Here is a 15399-nt window from a genome sequence, read left to right on the forward strand (position 1 = left end):
TTTGCATGCTTTCAAAACTCTAACAAATGAACTTGTATGTTTAAGAACACCAAAAATCATTAAAAACAATTTTGGAGCTAAAGTTATAATGCCCTTTTGAGAGCCAAAAGCCATCAACCATACCCTTATGATGCCAAATTGAGAGCTCACAAAGCTACCAATTTGCCATTACCCACTCCCATCCATCGAAGCATTTGAGCATACATCCACATCAAAGGACACATCTACAAAATCAAGGAAACATGGAGTGTTTCCTTTTTTGGGTTTGCATTCCTTAACTGTTTCCTTTGTCTAATCTCATATGTAAATATAGTTTTAGTTTGTGAATGTTTCTCTTATTGCTAATGTTCTTTGCATACTAAAATCTTGTTCTACATTTTGGCACGCTCGGTGGGACCCCGCTATGGGTCATTTTTTTCATCTATTTCAATCTATATTTTGTGCTTAAAAACTAACAATCTAATGGTTTAAGTTGTTGCAAAGTGTGTTTTCTTGTTTTTGCAGGTGGAAGGATGCACTAGAGAAGAAGACATACCCTCAAAAATCTGAAAATAACCAATAAAACAAAAAATTCTAAAAAAAACTCGCGTTCGTCGGTTCACTTCGCGCAGTGTCATCTCTGCCTGTCGTCTTTGCAATTTGGCGTCTTTGCCTGTCGTCTCTGCAAAACGTTGTCTGCACAAACTCAACCATCGTCTCCGCCATCTCAACTGTCATCTGCGCAAACCCAACCGTCGTCTCTGCAAGTTCAACCATTGTCTACGCCTGTACAACCGTTGTCTGTGCAAGCTCAACCGCCGTCTCTAAAAGCCCAAACTGTCGTCCGCGAATTTTGTCATCTCTGCCTGTCAAACTGACGACTCCGCCATCGCAATCTTCCAACTGTCATCTCCGACACCGCCAGCTACTTTCTTTATCAGACTATCATCTACGCAAATCAACATCTGTGCAGATTAGCGTTTGCGCAGATTGGCATCTCCGCCTGTTGTAGTGTTTTCCAAGATTTGTCGCCTAGTTTTTGGCTGTCTTGTCCAAGTCATTGTCTTTGCATGATTTCAAAACTTTAACAAATGAACTTGTATGTTTAAGAACACCAAAAATTACTAAAAATTTATTTAAAAAAAAAAAAAAAAAAATGTTGCTCAAAACACTCTTGAATGCCATGGATAAAAATCAGCCTTTCATTGGAATGCATGCTTAAAATAAACAAACTCAATCTTGAATGCCTAACAATCAATGAACATTGCATGGTTTTGATGCATCTCAATGATGCTCGCATTTTCTTATGTTGACGATCTCTCGACTTCCATTATGCTGACGACGCTGTCAAGTTGGAATGAACATTGTATGCCATAATCACGAGTGTCTTTAATCATAGCTTACAAAATCTAAATCATCAATTGGAAAAGAACTCTACTTTTTAGTCCAAGGTCATCCAAGTCTTCTCTCCCCTTATCATCTTTCGAGGCCATCTTGGGTGCATAAGATTAGGATCCAAAACCTTGTTTCTCTTTTTAGGAGGCCTGCTTAGAGATTTCATGACCCCTTGGGATGACCTCAACTCTAGCATTCCGGCGGAGTATAAAGATCGGGAGGTCAATCGAAAGACACCTCTCTTGGGATCAAGATTTTTTCACTTGGGCTAAGCCTCAAGGAACTTTATACCCTTGAGAAGTGAAAGAAGAGAAGTGGGTTACCGCTCCTCTCGGCTGTGTGACATATTTTTGGTTTCATCTATGGATATGGGCCTCACGTACCTTGTGTATATCGAGGACTCCCTAGCTAAACCAAATTTCATCCTTGAAGAAAGCTTCTGAGGATGTTGGTGTGTTTGACGTGCTTGCTCCAAAATTTTGTCTGCTTGTTTGTTCATAGCCTTTGAATGAATGTTTGCCAACTTTGGTCAAAATCTCAGAAAAGCAGAAATCTCCTAGCTCAAGGCATACTTAGCGTAGTCACTGCCTCATCAAAAGATCATCCAAGCTCCCTTAGTTCTTTTCTTTAGAACAATCCGAAATCCAAAGTCCATCCAAATCATCCCCCCCCAGCCAGCTAGCAACCTAATCCAAAATCACACCCAAGCCTTTAAAGAGTTGTTGTCACTCTACTAGAATTTGCTATCCAATCAATCCTACCAATCAACCAATCTCACCAAAGTTATCCCTCTGACAAAGCATTGTCTAAGGTAACCCAACTTTGTCACTTGTATCCCTCATCACCTTGAGCTAAAGGTTGGGATCCACAAGTGGTCAATCCCGTGTCATGCCCATAGGATCATTAGTCTATCCTTAAGTTGACACAATCTCCACCAATCCTGCACATAGGAAAGCAAAACTCTCACTTTTTGACAGCATACCCTTGAAAGTCTTCCATCCACATGAAAGCCAAAAATCCCCAGCCAATCCTCCTTAGGTCTTTCGTACAGCTTTGACTCGCCCTAGGAAATCTTTCATCGGCCAATCCAAAATCTAAACTTAATCCAAATTCGACCATGAGCTTCCGTGTTCATCCATATGCAAGACCCCATCCCCATCAAACTCATCATCAAAGCATGAAGTACCAATCCTATCATGATATATTCGGTCGTATTGTCCTTGCTCCTGCTACCTCCTATTCCAATAATGATGAAGATCTTGTTGACTATGAAGGGTATCTTGAGAGCCTTAGAAACATTCCACCAACCATCCCCCAAAATCCAAGAGTTATTCCAAACTATCTAGTCATGCCATCTGATATCCCAGCTTCTCCTCCATCACCCAATCAACCAAGCTTCCAATCTTCCACCCCCATCACACTAGCTATTCCTGTTAATCCACCTCCACTTCTGACACACAAGTCTCCAAGGAATCTCCTAAAGGAAATACAAGAAAAGCCACCTCCAACAGTCGATAACCCATGTCATCTAATCCAAACATTTGAAGTAGTCAGTAATGAAGCTTCCCCATCTATAATATCACCTCCATCTCCCATAGCTATCATCCCCATACCATCTATCAAATTGCTTAAAATCCTTCCACTTCCCACAAGCACCAAAATCCCACCACCTATCAAATACCTTCAAATCTTATCCACATCCCCTCCAAGCATTTCCCAAATCTCTCGTGATGACCCTTATGCATCCATCTTCTACTCACCCATTTCCACTACTGAATCTCCCATCTATCCATCCACTGCCTTTGAAGAATCTATCCCTTGACCTCCTATCACACCATCCACTCCAATCCAATCCTATCAAGATCTTGCCCAAAAGCATGTTGACATCCCCCAAAGCATAAATGAAAATATCATCGTATCATGTCTTCCATCCATAGCGCAGTCACCATCCCCTCCATCTCCAAAAACTCAAGCCATACCTCCTGTACTAAAGGATATCTTTTCATCCCATCAGCTAAATCAAGATCCTATCCTACCATCTCCTCCGCTCCATGCTTCCATCTTACCACCTATCCAAGCTATTCCACCATCTATAATCTACCCCCTTGGTTCACTTACATTCATCCATGGTGGCGTCCTCTCAGCAAAAGAATTAAGAACAGTATCTCCCCATTGCAGTACATTTGATAAAGCACCTCCACCATTTTCTGCAAGCAAAAAGTATCCTCGTCTAGTTCAAATGCTCAATCAATGGCATTATCAAGGTCAAGGTTTAGGACCACAAGAGCAAGGAATCAGAAAGCTTATTATTGCACAAAAGAATCAAGGATTTCACGGTCTTAGATATGTATCCAAAGGCTCACCATCTAAAAGTGTTGGTACACCACACCCCCAAACCAAGCCTATCTCCAAACCCACCATGCCAGCCTCCCATCACTCCTTCAAGAAAGCTTATGTCATCCCCCCTCCACCACCCTTGCAACCCAAAACAACTTACCATATCCCCCCTTCATCTGCTAAATCCATTTTGGGTCCCTATGTCCCAAAATCTACCATCCTCCATCCTCCTATCAACCATCATTCAAATCCTATTCCATCCGTTCCTATGCAAGATCAAAAAAGGCACATATCAGGGCACATCATCCATCATCATCCTCCTACATGCTCTTCCATATCCTCTCCCTCTCACAAAGCTTCTCCTAACCATCTTCCCAAAGCTTACCACAGCAATGTAAATGCCAACTTCAAAATGCATAAAGCTAAAAATCCACATCCTAGGAAATCATATGTCTATTTTGAAAGACATACTCCAAAAAGGAAAAATCCAATCAAAGAATGCAAAACAATGCAAAAGCCTATGAAAAGAAAATCCAAAACTATGTGGATCCCAAAGAAAAAAGTTGAAACCCGATGCATAATGGCATCCACCATTGCTAATCCTCCATCTAGTGACTCATGTCCCCCATCTCCTAACTCCATCTTGGGTGCCTATATCCCCAAGTGCGCTTCCACAAATCCTCCATCAAGCCCACATCTACCATCTATCCCCCATATGCTCTTTTCACACCTGCCCCAACATGTGCCAATGTTGATCCTGCAAGCATCCCCATCTCATGCTCCTTTCCATCCTTTTCATCCCTCCATATCCTACCATCAATCCCATCTAATCCAATCTATTGATTAAATCACACATCCGGTGTACCAATAGCTAGCAACAAAATTGAACATTCCAATAGCTAGTGAAAAATTCCAGAGAAAAAGCCAAAAATAGCTGAAGAAAGCCAAAATCATTCCAGCTAAGTCCAAAGTCAAAAAGTCAAAAAGAAAAAGAAAAAGAAAAAGAAAAATAAAGCATCCAATGGTGAAAACTTGGCAATACAAGTGCCTTGGACAAGTACCATGATGAAAATTTGGAAAACAAGCGTCATGCGTAATCCAGCCATCCCCAGCTTAGCCTATCATCCTCATGCTTTTGGTCACATCTTGTCATCTAGCTCCATCTTCCAATCTATCCATCTATCCTCCACCCTCCAGCTTCCATCTCACACCATCCACTTATCTCCTACAGCTTCTGCCAACCATCACAACTATCATCCATCTCCCTAGCATCTTCAGCTTTTTCATCCTAGCTTCAATCCTATCACATCTATCATAAGATCTCCTTCCGCATGTCATCTTCTGATTGGGGGCATTGTATTCCTTGGAGATCTTGTCTTGTCCATCCTCCCTTGTCATTGGTATCTAGCTCTAGGCTATCCTCATGCAAACCCAATGTCAGCTCTTTATATCCATCATAATCCTCGCTATCTACTGTCCTATCCAGCCATCTCATCCTGCTCCTCTAGCTATCCTTGGTCACAAAATCTCTCATCATCATTAGGAGGCATCCTCTCCAAATCCATATCTTTTGCTATCACCCCATCCTTAGCTTTTGCATCTGGCACCAACGTCGAACCATCCTGCTATCCTATCATCCTAAGCTATTTGCATGCTTGTAAATATCTTGGTCAGCTCCAGCTTGTAAATATCTTGGTCCGTCAGCTTGTACATCCTCTTTAGCTTGGTACCATTATATCTATCCGGCTTTCGTGTTAGTTCATCCTTGGTCAACATATTGCACACATTGCACACCTTGGTTAGCTATTTCAATGCATCTTTTAGCTAGATTTCCTATCACCAAAGTGTTATCCTTCTTAGTTCAGCTTGCCAGATGCATCACTCATCCAAATCCACTAGCTTAGGTGCTCTCAAATAGGTCCTTGCAGGATATAGCTTTCCTTGTGTCTGATCTTGGTGCGTTAGTACCTCATCCTACCCATCTCATTGGCAAATGGTTCTCTTTTGGATTTTTGCTTTCTTTTGATTTGGGATCTTCCCTTTTGGGTCTTGAAATATCTTTTCCAAGCAATATCCTTGTTCCCTCAAGGTTGCCACGATCTTCCATATCATGGTATGCTACGAATGGGGCAATTAAAGCATAAGGTCTTGATCAGGTCTTTTGCTTGTTTTCTTTTTCTGCTTGTGGGTTACCTAGTGTCGTTTCCACGCTGCTTCCTCTGGGATTCATATGTGATACGGGGGCAATCCTTGTGTGTTTGTTTCGAGTCATTTCGTCAGTCCTCTGGACGGTTGGTGAAAAAGCCTTGATGTTCTTGGTAACCTTGGAAATTAACTAATAGTCCTATAGAAAATCTAGTGCTCAACTACATGGTGGTACTTCTCTTTGAAGTATCCCCCTGCTCAAAAAGCTTCAATGGATTCCCTTCATCTCCATTATCCCCCATCCATATCCAGCACTTATCCTAGCTTATGCATCAGTATCTCTTTGGATCACTCCACACGCTTAGTTTTAGGGATCCACAATCCTAGTCTTAGGGATCCACCAATCAAATCAATCCACCAAGCCTCATCTTTCGAGATCCACAATCCTAGTCCTAGGGATCTCTGAAACCCATCGTCCGCCAATCTAACTCTTTAAAATCCCGTTGCATCAGCTTTATCATTCCATCACCCATCTCCCTACCATGGATTCCTTTCATAGCGCTCTGCTCCTCCACCCCCCCCCCCCCCCCCCCCCCAACCTTGGAAAGTCTTAAACTTGCTTTACTCTTGTGCCTCTAATTTTCCCTTTATCATTCTCCCATAGTGAGAGTTTGAGCTAACTAAACCTCTTCTCTTTGCCAACCTGTGTCTTAGCTCATCTCAATTTCTTGTATTTTTTAAGTTGTCGAGCCTCATTTCTCTCCCCATCGCCTTCTTAAGGGGGCATCATCTAAGTCTAGTCTCTCCTCTTCTTATCCGAGACTGTGGCAACCTTGTTGCTAAAACATCTTCCTCGTGTCGTCTTCATTCAAACTTCTTTGAAATAGTATTGTCTCAACACTATGTCAAAGAGGGGCAAAATGTAGACACCTAAATTTGATTAAACTATTTTAGTAATCTTATTTAGTTATCTAAAAAGACATCATTAATTAAATTCTTATTTAGTTAATCCTTTGCCATCCCCTAGCTGATTAATTTAATTAATCATCTATAGTCCTAATTGATAAATCAAATAACCTTTTATTTATCAATTAAATCCTATTCTTCTATCTAATTCCAAAAATCTCCATTTATTAAATAAATCTATTTGATAAATAAAATCCTCAAATCCGAAAACCCCTAACTTATCCCTAATCTTCCATTTAGCCTAATCCACCCCATCTACCCATACTAACCAAGCTTAGCCACTAACTCACCCAACCTCATTAATTCCATCCACTTGCACATCTCTAACATCCCTAATCTAATCCTAAACCCAAGCCTAATCCACCCCCTAATGTTGTCACATTCCTTAAACAAGTTTAAGACTTTCCTAATCCAAACCAAAGTCTCCCCTCAAAAATCTCAACCACCAAGTCATGAGTGCTCTTACAAACCATAAAAGACTCTTACAAGCCCACTCATGACTCTTACATCCATCTTCCACACTCTTCCCTCTTCCACACTCATTCCTCTTACATCTCTCTTACATACTCAACCCCACTCATCATGCCTTTAACCAACCCTTTACCCTATCCTCTCACACTCATCCTCCTTGTGACAAGTGTCACCTTTCCATTGGTGCTAAACAAGCACAATCCATGTGCTCCCCTTTGAGTGCATCTTAGCCCTCCTTAACCATCTCCCCATCCTTGCATCTAAGCCCTCCATCCCTCTACCCCTTAGCCTATAAATTGAATCCCATTCCAAGCCATTTCAATCACAATCTTGGAGCTAAAGTTATAATGCCCTTTTGAGAGCCAAAAGCCATCAACCATACCCTTATGATGCCGAATTGAGAGCTCACAAGACTACCAATTTGCCATTACCCACTCCCATCCATTGAAGCATTTGAGCAAGCAAATTGAGCATACATCCACATCAAAGGACACATCTACAAAATCAAGGAAGCATGGAGTGTTTCCTTTTTTGAGTTTGCATTCCTTAACTATTTCCTTTGTCTAATCTCATATGTGAATATAGTTTTAGTTTGTGAATATTTCTCTTATTGCTAATGTTCTTTGCATACTAAAATCTTGTTCCACAGACATCACTCAGCATCCACTAGAAACTGGCACTTAGCATCAACTAAAAACTGGCACTTGACATCACTCGGCATCAACTAGAAACTAGTCACTTGGCATTGACTAGAAACTGGTCACTCGACATCAATTGGAAACTGGTCACTCGGCATCAACTAGAAACTAGTTACTCGGCATCAATTGAAAAATTGTCACTCGGCATCAACTAGAAACTAGTTACTCAACATCAACTAGTAGAATGAACAAAAGTGCAAGATTAAAAGGAAACCCAAGATTCTCTTGCATCATTAAATCACTTGTTTTGGTAGTGAGTTCTTCTTTTACTTGAAGTTGCATGTTTGGGGAGTGGGCTCTTCTTGCATACATTGTACTACAACTCCTAACAGGGATTACAAATCTCCTAATAGGGACTCATATATACTAAATGTTGTAATAGAATCCTAACAAGGTCCATCCTCTAACAAGGAATATTTATATTAGTACATAATCTTGTGGGCATCATTCCCACCATGGTTTTCCCTCTGATCGAGGGTTTCCCTAGTCAACAAATCTAGTGTGATTGTCTATGTACATGTTTGTATGGTTTTTGTTTACTTTGGTTGAATGGTTAAGTTTGTTTAATGAAGATAAATGGTTTAGTTGTTGGACAACTAATTCACCCCCTCCCCTCTCAGTTATCTTGGTCAACTATTATTTCTAAAAATTGGTAGTAGAGCATCAAGTCCTTGAAGATAAATCTTAACAACTTTGGGAGATTAGTGGCGAGTTATTTTAGAAAAGATAGTCCTAAATCTGATGGAGGAAATTTTGACACCTAAAAGATGGAGCTTCTTGTTAAGAGATTGGAATTGTTCACAAATTTGAGCATTGAGTTTCTAGATAGAGGCACAAGAAAGGATAAGTTCAGATCCAAAGAAGACATGAAGATCAAGGAAGGTATTGATCTTGTTATGAAAAGAGAGAAAGAAGGTATGGAAATTTTTTCTTGTTGGATATGTAATGAGTTTGGTCATTATGTGTCTACATGCCTTGAGAGAATAAGGAAATCTAGAAAGAATTTTCTTTTTGATGAAGATGAATAATTTAAAGCAAGTATGGAAGGATTCTTGAAAGATTGTGATGATGAGCTTGAATTGATTAAGGAAAAGGAAGTAGTAGAAGAGATAGCTTTGGTAACTATTGTTGATCCTAAGGCTAACCATGAAAATGTGGAAGTTATCATTAGCAATGATTTGTAGAATGGGAATCAAATTGAAGAGTAGAGATCTGATCCTAGAGCAAAAGAAAGAGTTGAGTTGAGGACTCTTGATGGCATTGTAGAAAGAAGAAATAGACCAGTTACAGAAGTTGCAAGAGCTATGTTAGTTGAGAATGAAGTATCCAAGATGTTTTGGAGAGAAGTTGTGAATACAAAAGTCTACACTATGAACATAGTACAAGTCAGGAAAGACACAAACCCCTTATGAATTATGGTTTGGTCACTTACCTAAAGTTAAGTATTTCAAATTTTTTGGCAGTAAGTGTTATATCAAAAGAGATGATATTGGTAAGTTTGATTCTAGAAGTGATGAAGGTATGCTTTGAAGTTATTCATTGAAAAGAAAGGCTTATAGATGTTATAATTAGAGAACTAAGACCATTATGGAAAGTGTAAATATGAGAATTGATGAGAAATTCAGGATACAAGAGAGAATAGTTGATTACAATTTAGATGATGATGTTGTTACTAAGCCAAGAAATGATGAAGTATTTTTTGAGACTAACAATGATTTTTAGAATGAAGGAGAGTAGGTACAAAGATCAGAACCTTCAGTAGAGTTAAGAGTTGAGATAACAACTCCTACTTTAGGAAAGAACATGATAAATAATCACCCATCCGAGTAGATCATCACAAGAAAAGATAAAGATGTGATGACAAGAAGTAGAGTCAATGAAGAACTATGTTTGATATTTCAAGTTGAACCCAAGAATTTAGATAAATCATTTAAGGTGATTATTGGAAATGAGCTATGAAAGAGGAATTAGATCATATAGTAAAGAATGAGACATGGGAATTGGTTTCTAGACCAACAGACAAGAATGTAATAGGAGAAATGAAATATTTTCTAGGATTGTAGATTGTATAGAATAAAGAAGGAATCTTTATTTCTTAGACTAAATACTTGAAGGATTTATTGAAAAGGTTTGGTTTGGAAACATACAAACCCATTGAAAGATCTATGGTAACTAGACACAAGTTATCTACAAAGAACGAGACACCTAGTATTTAGCATAAAAAGTACATATCTATGATTAGAGGATTGCAATATCTGACTCACATAAGGTTGGATATAGAAAATGTAGTTTGAATTGTTGCAAGATTCCAAGATGATCTTAGAGAAGCACATTATGTAGTAGCCAAAATAATATTTGGATATCTAAAATGAACATCTAAGTTCAGATTGTGGTATGATAGATCAAATGATTTTACTCTAAGTGATTATATTGATGCTAATTGGACATGCAATATGGATGATAGAAAAAGCACCAGTGGTGGAGCCTTTTTTCTTGGAGGAAGATTGGTTTCTTGGCTGAGCAAGAAGTAGGATTGTACATCACAAAGTACAACAAAAGCAAAATATATTGTAGTAGCAAACAATTGCAATCAAGTTGTTTGGATGAAGAAAATGTTGAAGGATATAAGGATAAAAATCAATAAACTTGTCATAAATTGTAATAACACAAGAATGATAAATATGTCTAAGAATCTAGTGTTGCATTCACAGACTAAGCACATTTCTATTATCACATGTTGAGAGAGAAAGTTTCAAAAAAGGAAATTAGATTAGGGTATGTGCACCAAGTTGTGGTGCAAAAAAAATGACACCTAAAATTATTTTTTAAATTTTACAAAGCACGTATGCGCTATAGTGCGCATGAACTTTGAAAAATTAGAAAATTTTATAAATGGGCTACAAACTCGTAGACCATTTTATCATTCTTTTTGGCGTTTGCATTTTCCTCAATAATGCACATACGGATTGAAGAAGTTGAAGAATTTTGTCACCTGTCTCCTTGTCACCGAAGTTCAAGATTGGGATCATGTAGTATGTTTTCTACCCTTGTTTTTGCATTTTTTAAATATGTTTTTGTAATGTTTTGTAAGTTTTTACATTATTTTGTAGGTTTTTTCAATTTCGCTTTAATTTTTTTATTTATTGAGATTGCAATTGGTTTCTTATCAGGAAATGTGAATAATCAACTGTCAAATCCCCAGCTAGATCAACAAAATCAAAATGAAAACCTTCTACAAGATCCTAATCAAAACCCTCCACAAGATGAAAATCAAAACCCTCCACAAAAAAGAAAGAAATTTCGCAACCTGCACTGATTGGAAGACCTCCTCCTAGCACCCAAGCCAACATAATGAATGAAATAGAAAGAGGAAAAAATGAATTAGAAGCACTCATTGGTAGGTTGAAAGCTTGTAGTCAAACCAATCCAATAAGAGCACAATTAGCATCCTCCCTCAAGTCCATTATGAATATGTGGCTTCCATTAGTGGTCAGTTAAATATTTGGTGTGTTAAGTGAGATGAACAAAGAAGATATTATTCAAAAAAATTATCATATCAAGATGTAAAATAAAAATAAAAATACCAAAAGGTAGCATTTATGCATTGTTTAAAAAGCCTGGTGAACAAGATATTGTTAAAACTACAACTAAAAGATTTCCCATCCATTGGTGCATATATGATGGTATTAGAAATAACTTTTGGGATAGACTGTGGATGGTCTTTGATGCCCCTCCTTGCAATAATCATGAGGTTCCAATGTATTTCTTAAAAAAATTGTATTGTGAATTTGTCCTTGGGGAGATCCCTACACTAATAGATTTGGCATCGATTTGTGACGGCTATGTGTCGCAATTACGATAGCAATGTGTCGCCACTGCGATAGACATAGACGTCATAGTTATTTAGTCACAATTTATGATGTCTACCCTTTCCGTCGAAATTGTGACGCCTATCCATCGCTATGCAGCCACCTTGTTGTCCCATCATCCTCATCGCAATTCTTGTATTTTCCGTCGCAATTGCGACAGGGTTGCCGTCGCACCTACAACAACCCCGTCGTAATTGGAGGGTAGGTGTGATTGACAACTGCGTCACAATTCTTGTGTTTTCCATCGCAATTACGATGCCAACCCCTCCAATTGTGTCGGGGTTACTATAGGTGCGAAGACAACGTCGTCGCAATTGCGACGGTTGAAGAATAAAAAGAATAAATAAAAAAATTTGTGCTTTAAGCTATCCTTCAATTGATATTGGAATACCTTTATTGAGGGTTTATCCAATAGGACCAGTGCTGCTTCCATAGGAAAGCCATGCATTATGCTAGAAAGGGCTGAGAGTACTTTGTCTCAAAATGAAGCTCTCTTTAGCCTGGAACTGGCTTGCTCAAACTATCTACCAGTGCCATGTTTTGCCTGTGATAGGAAAATGTACAAGATAGAAAATAAAATGTAAAATCCATTGGAACAGGCTGAAGAGATCAATAAGGCAAACTCACTCACCTATACAATTCTGATGATTTATAGATTTCACTAAAGTTGACACCTAGACGGTGCTCTTCTAACATAGAAGTTACTTCCAGCATCCACGTAGCTGGATTATAACCTTCCTTGATTTGTGGAACCCCCTCAATGGCCTACATGAATCATTTTCAATTAGCTGAAACATATATGATGATTGCAGCTAGTGCTTGACTCTTAAGCTCAACGTATTGAGAATGTTTGCTAAAAGCTTAGTGGTCAACACTATCGGCCATGACCAATTCATTGTATATAAAATCAAGTTCCTATTGGTTCTAGTACAATAAACTATGACTACTTACAACTCCAAAATTCAAACTACTCATCAAAAGGTACCAGATTCAGATCTAAATCTCTCAACAGAATAAAACCGTAGTGGATGGCATCTTACTGAAAAATATTCTATAAGTTTGTTAGAATTGTGACCAAGTGGACCTGCATAGATAAGCTGACCTCCTCGCTTCATTAAGAATAGCTGCAACATATTTCATTTAGCTTTAAGAAGATGCCAATTTCAAATGCTTCACAAAGCTATTTTAAAAAAACCAAATCTTTACCTCGTCAAATACCTCAAAGATATCAATACTAAGCTGATGGATTGTGCAAACAATAGTTCTCCCCGTGTCAACTATATTTATTACTGTTCTCATAATTATAGCTGCTGCCTGAGCATCCAAGCCTGAAGTTGGCTCATCCATGAATATAATTGAAGGATTAGCCACAAGCTCTACTGCTATTGTTAACCTCTTACGCTATTCAGTAGATAGGCCATTCAGTCTAGGAAGCCCAACCAAGGCACCTCTCAAAGAAGTGAGTTCCACAAGTTCCATTACTTCATCCACAAATATCTGAACATTGAATTTCACATTGTAATATTACATATATAATTAAATAGAATAAAAACAAAAATAGAGCAATGAGGCTAGAGTAGGAATTTCGAATATTAAAAAACAAATAAAAAAGATGGTGCCGAAAGAATTCCAGATTAATATTCATCGGGAGTTCAATTTAGAAGGAGATTGTTACAGTGAATATTTTTGTAACACTTATCAAATCTTTGGTAGCCAGCAACCTCTTTGCACTGGACTTCAACTAGGTTGTTTATCTGACAATAGTGAGTCAAGGCATTAATAACGAGAAGTCAAATGGAGATCCTGATATTCAATGCTCACAAGATCAAAACAACTATCGTGTATACACCAAATTTATGGTTGGCAATGAAACTAGGGCTAGGTTTGAGGCACCTACCAAGCTTCTACATGCTCAATCTGTCAAGTAGATGAGGACACTACCAATAATCTATTTCTCAATTGTAAGTGGACTGTTCAAATTTGGTGTCTACACAGCTACGATTCTCTATAGCCATGCTTGGATTGATGATCCAGATATCAAGAGATTTAAATTTAATTGTGTTATATCCATAGTAACAATACGGTTAATAAATTAGAGGTAAGCATTAATTAGAGAGAGATGCCTATGTTCCAATTATGAAAATACAAGGAAGCAAGTGGGGAAATGATTATGAACCATCTTCCCCAGTGAGTGATTTGAATTGCTCTCACAACTCCTAAGTTGCCAAATTGGAATCATAATTGGGAATGGGTAGTTGAATACAACATACCAATACAACAATGTTTTTTGGGGTTGGGTAACTCCATACAAAAAAAAAAAAAACAAAAAGGTGACATTAATTTATTTTATTAAGTATCCTATACAACTAAATAGAAAATATACGCAGTTAACAATACTTAATCATACTATAAAATAATCTGTACATAAATTGTAAGACTAAAATATCCAAGGTAACATATTTACGCAATTTGGTTACTCCAAGAAAAGATGGTGACTTATTTCAATTTGGAATATGTATCAAGTCTCAAGTCTATCTGTGATATCTTATTCAGAACAAAAATATGCATAACCTTGCAATGAAACATAGTGGTACAAGCCTTCCATAGAATATTCAACTATATGTTCAAAAGAGTTAATACATATACTATTATTGCTCGGTGTTTTCAAATCTGTTAGTACTGTAATTGTTGAATAAGCAATATAATTGATAAATTGTTATATTATCTCTATAAAAGAAGTGACAGATTTAAACCAGAGAAGCAATAATTTGCAAAATCACTGATTATACCTGATTAATCATGATTGTGGAGCCAGCCAATATCTTCCCTGAAAAAATCTCAATTCATGTTTCCTTCCTTACAAAAACAATAGATATATGTAAGATTATATATAATGATCAGTTCAAAGCCAGATTCAATGAAAAATAGTATTTTGCACCACTAACCCTGTTCAAGGAAATCACTCTGCACATCACCATCATAATTTTTGCATGCCCAAACATAGGCACCATCACTCTTCAAATCATAGGCTACCATGTCATCAATAAGCCTATGCTCATACCTGTTCATGAATCAATCATTGAAAGAAGTTATTGTGTGCCCAACAGAATCAAGATAATCAACATTGCAATCTTCATATTATTGTGCCAAGAAACAAAACCAACCAGATTCCTGCTGCGTCATATTTATCTTTCCAACTAGCCTCATATACCTCCTGGAAGATATCTTTAAACCTACCAATTTAAGTCACATATAAGAAGAATCTTCGAGAATATGAGGATCCTTAAGCTAGAGAATCATAAAGAATGATAACATGGGAAGTAAGGTGTGTTAGAGAAAAAGGTAAAAATAAGATCATCAATCCTTGTATTGATTTGAAAACATACCTTCCATCATATTTTTTTAAAATTGTGTTTTTAGTACTCAGGAAAAGTGGCCATTTCTTCTCATAAGCTGTTTCCATTGATGCATCAACAAATGCACAAATAGACTGCACAAAAATAATTTTATGTGCATCAATACCTAATTTCTTCTCATAA

The 15399-nt window shown here is 37.8% G+C and overlaps 1 protein-coding gene and 1 long non-coding RNA gene across 2 annotated transcripts; both read right to left on the minus strand.

The window, feature by feature from the left end:
- Nucleotides 1-759: 759 nt before the first annotated feature.
- LOC149545451 (ABC transporter G family member 32-like) lies at nucleotides 760-13207 on the minus strand. The gene is made up of 5 exons (XM_089793769.1): nucleotides 13067-13207; nucleotides 12901-12984; nucleotides 12492-12625; nucleotides 12389-12404; nucleotides 760-882 (listed from the first exon to the last, which is right to left on the minus strand). The coding sequence occupies exons 1-5, from the start codon at nucleotides 13205-13207 to the stop codon at nucleotides 760-762; spliced, it is 498 nt and encodes a 165-aa protein (XP_089649895.1).
- A 1393-nt stretch (nucleotides 13208-14600) lies between these two features.
- LOC149545452 (uncharacterized) lies at nucleotides 14601-15099 on the minus strand. The gene is made up of 3 exons (XR_016354256.1): nucleotides 15025-15099; nucleotides 14806-14921; nucleotides 14601-14716 (listed from the first exon to the last, which is right to left on the minus strand). It is a non-coding gene; the product is annotated as an uncharacterized LOC149545452 (long non-coding RNA).
- Between the last annotated feature and the right edge of the window lie 300 nt (nucleotides 15100-15399).

Source organism: Cupressus sempervirens, chromosome 7 (assembly GCF_028749045.1).
Source record: "Cupressus sempervirens isolate cs-2001-9-10 chromosome 7, ASM2874904v1, whole genome shotgun sequence".
In the NCBI taxonomy this organism is placed as follows: Eukaryota; Viridiplantae; Streptophyta; class Pinopsida; order Cupressales; family Cupressaceae; genus Cupressus; species Cupressus sempervirens.

What these genes read in the sequence shown, in the direction of transcription:
- LOC149545451 (XM_089793769.1), bottom strand. Translation starts at nt 13,207, where the DNA reads ATGGATGAGCCAACTTCAGGCTTGGATGCTCAGGCAGCAGCTATAATT. An exon ending in TCTTTGAGGTATTTGACGAG is followed by an intron (nt 12,985 to 13,066) that starts GTAAAGATTTGG and finishes AATATGTTGCAG; the next exon opens with CTATTCTTAATGAAGCGAGG. An exon ending in AACTTATAGAATATTTTTCA is followed by an intron (nt 12,626 to 12,900) that starts GTAAGATGCCAT and finishes TGATTCATGTAG; the next exon opens with GCCATTGAGGGGGTTCCACA.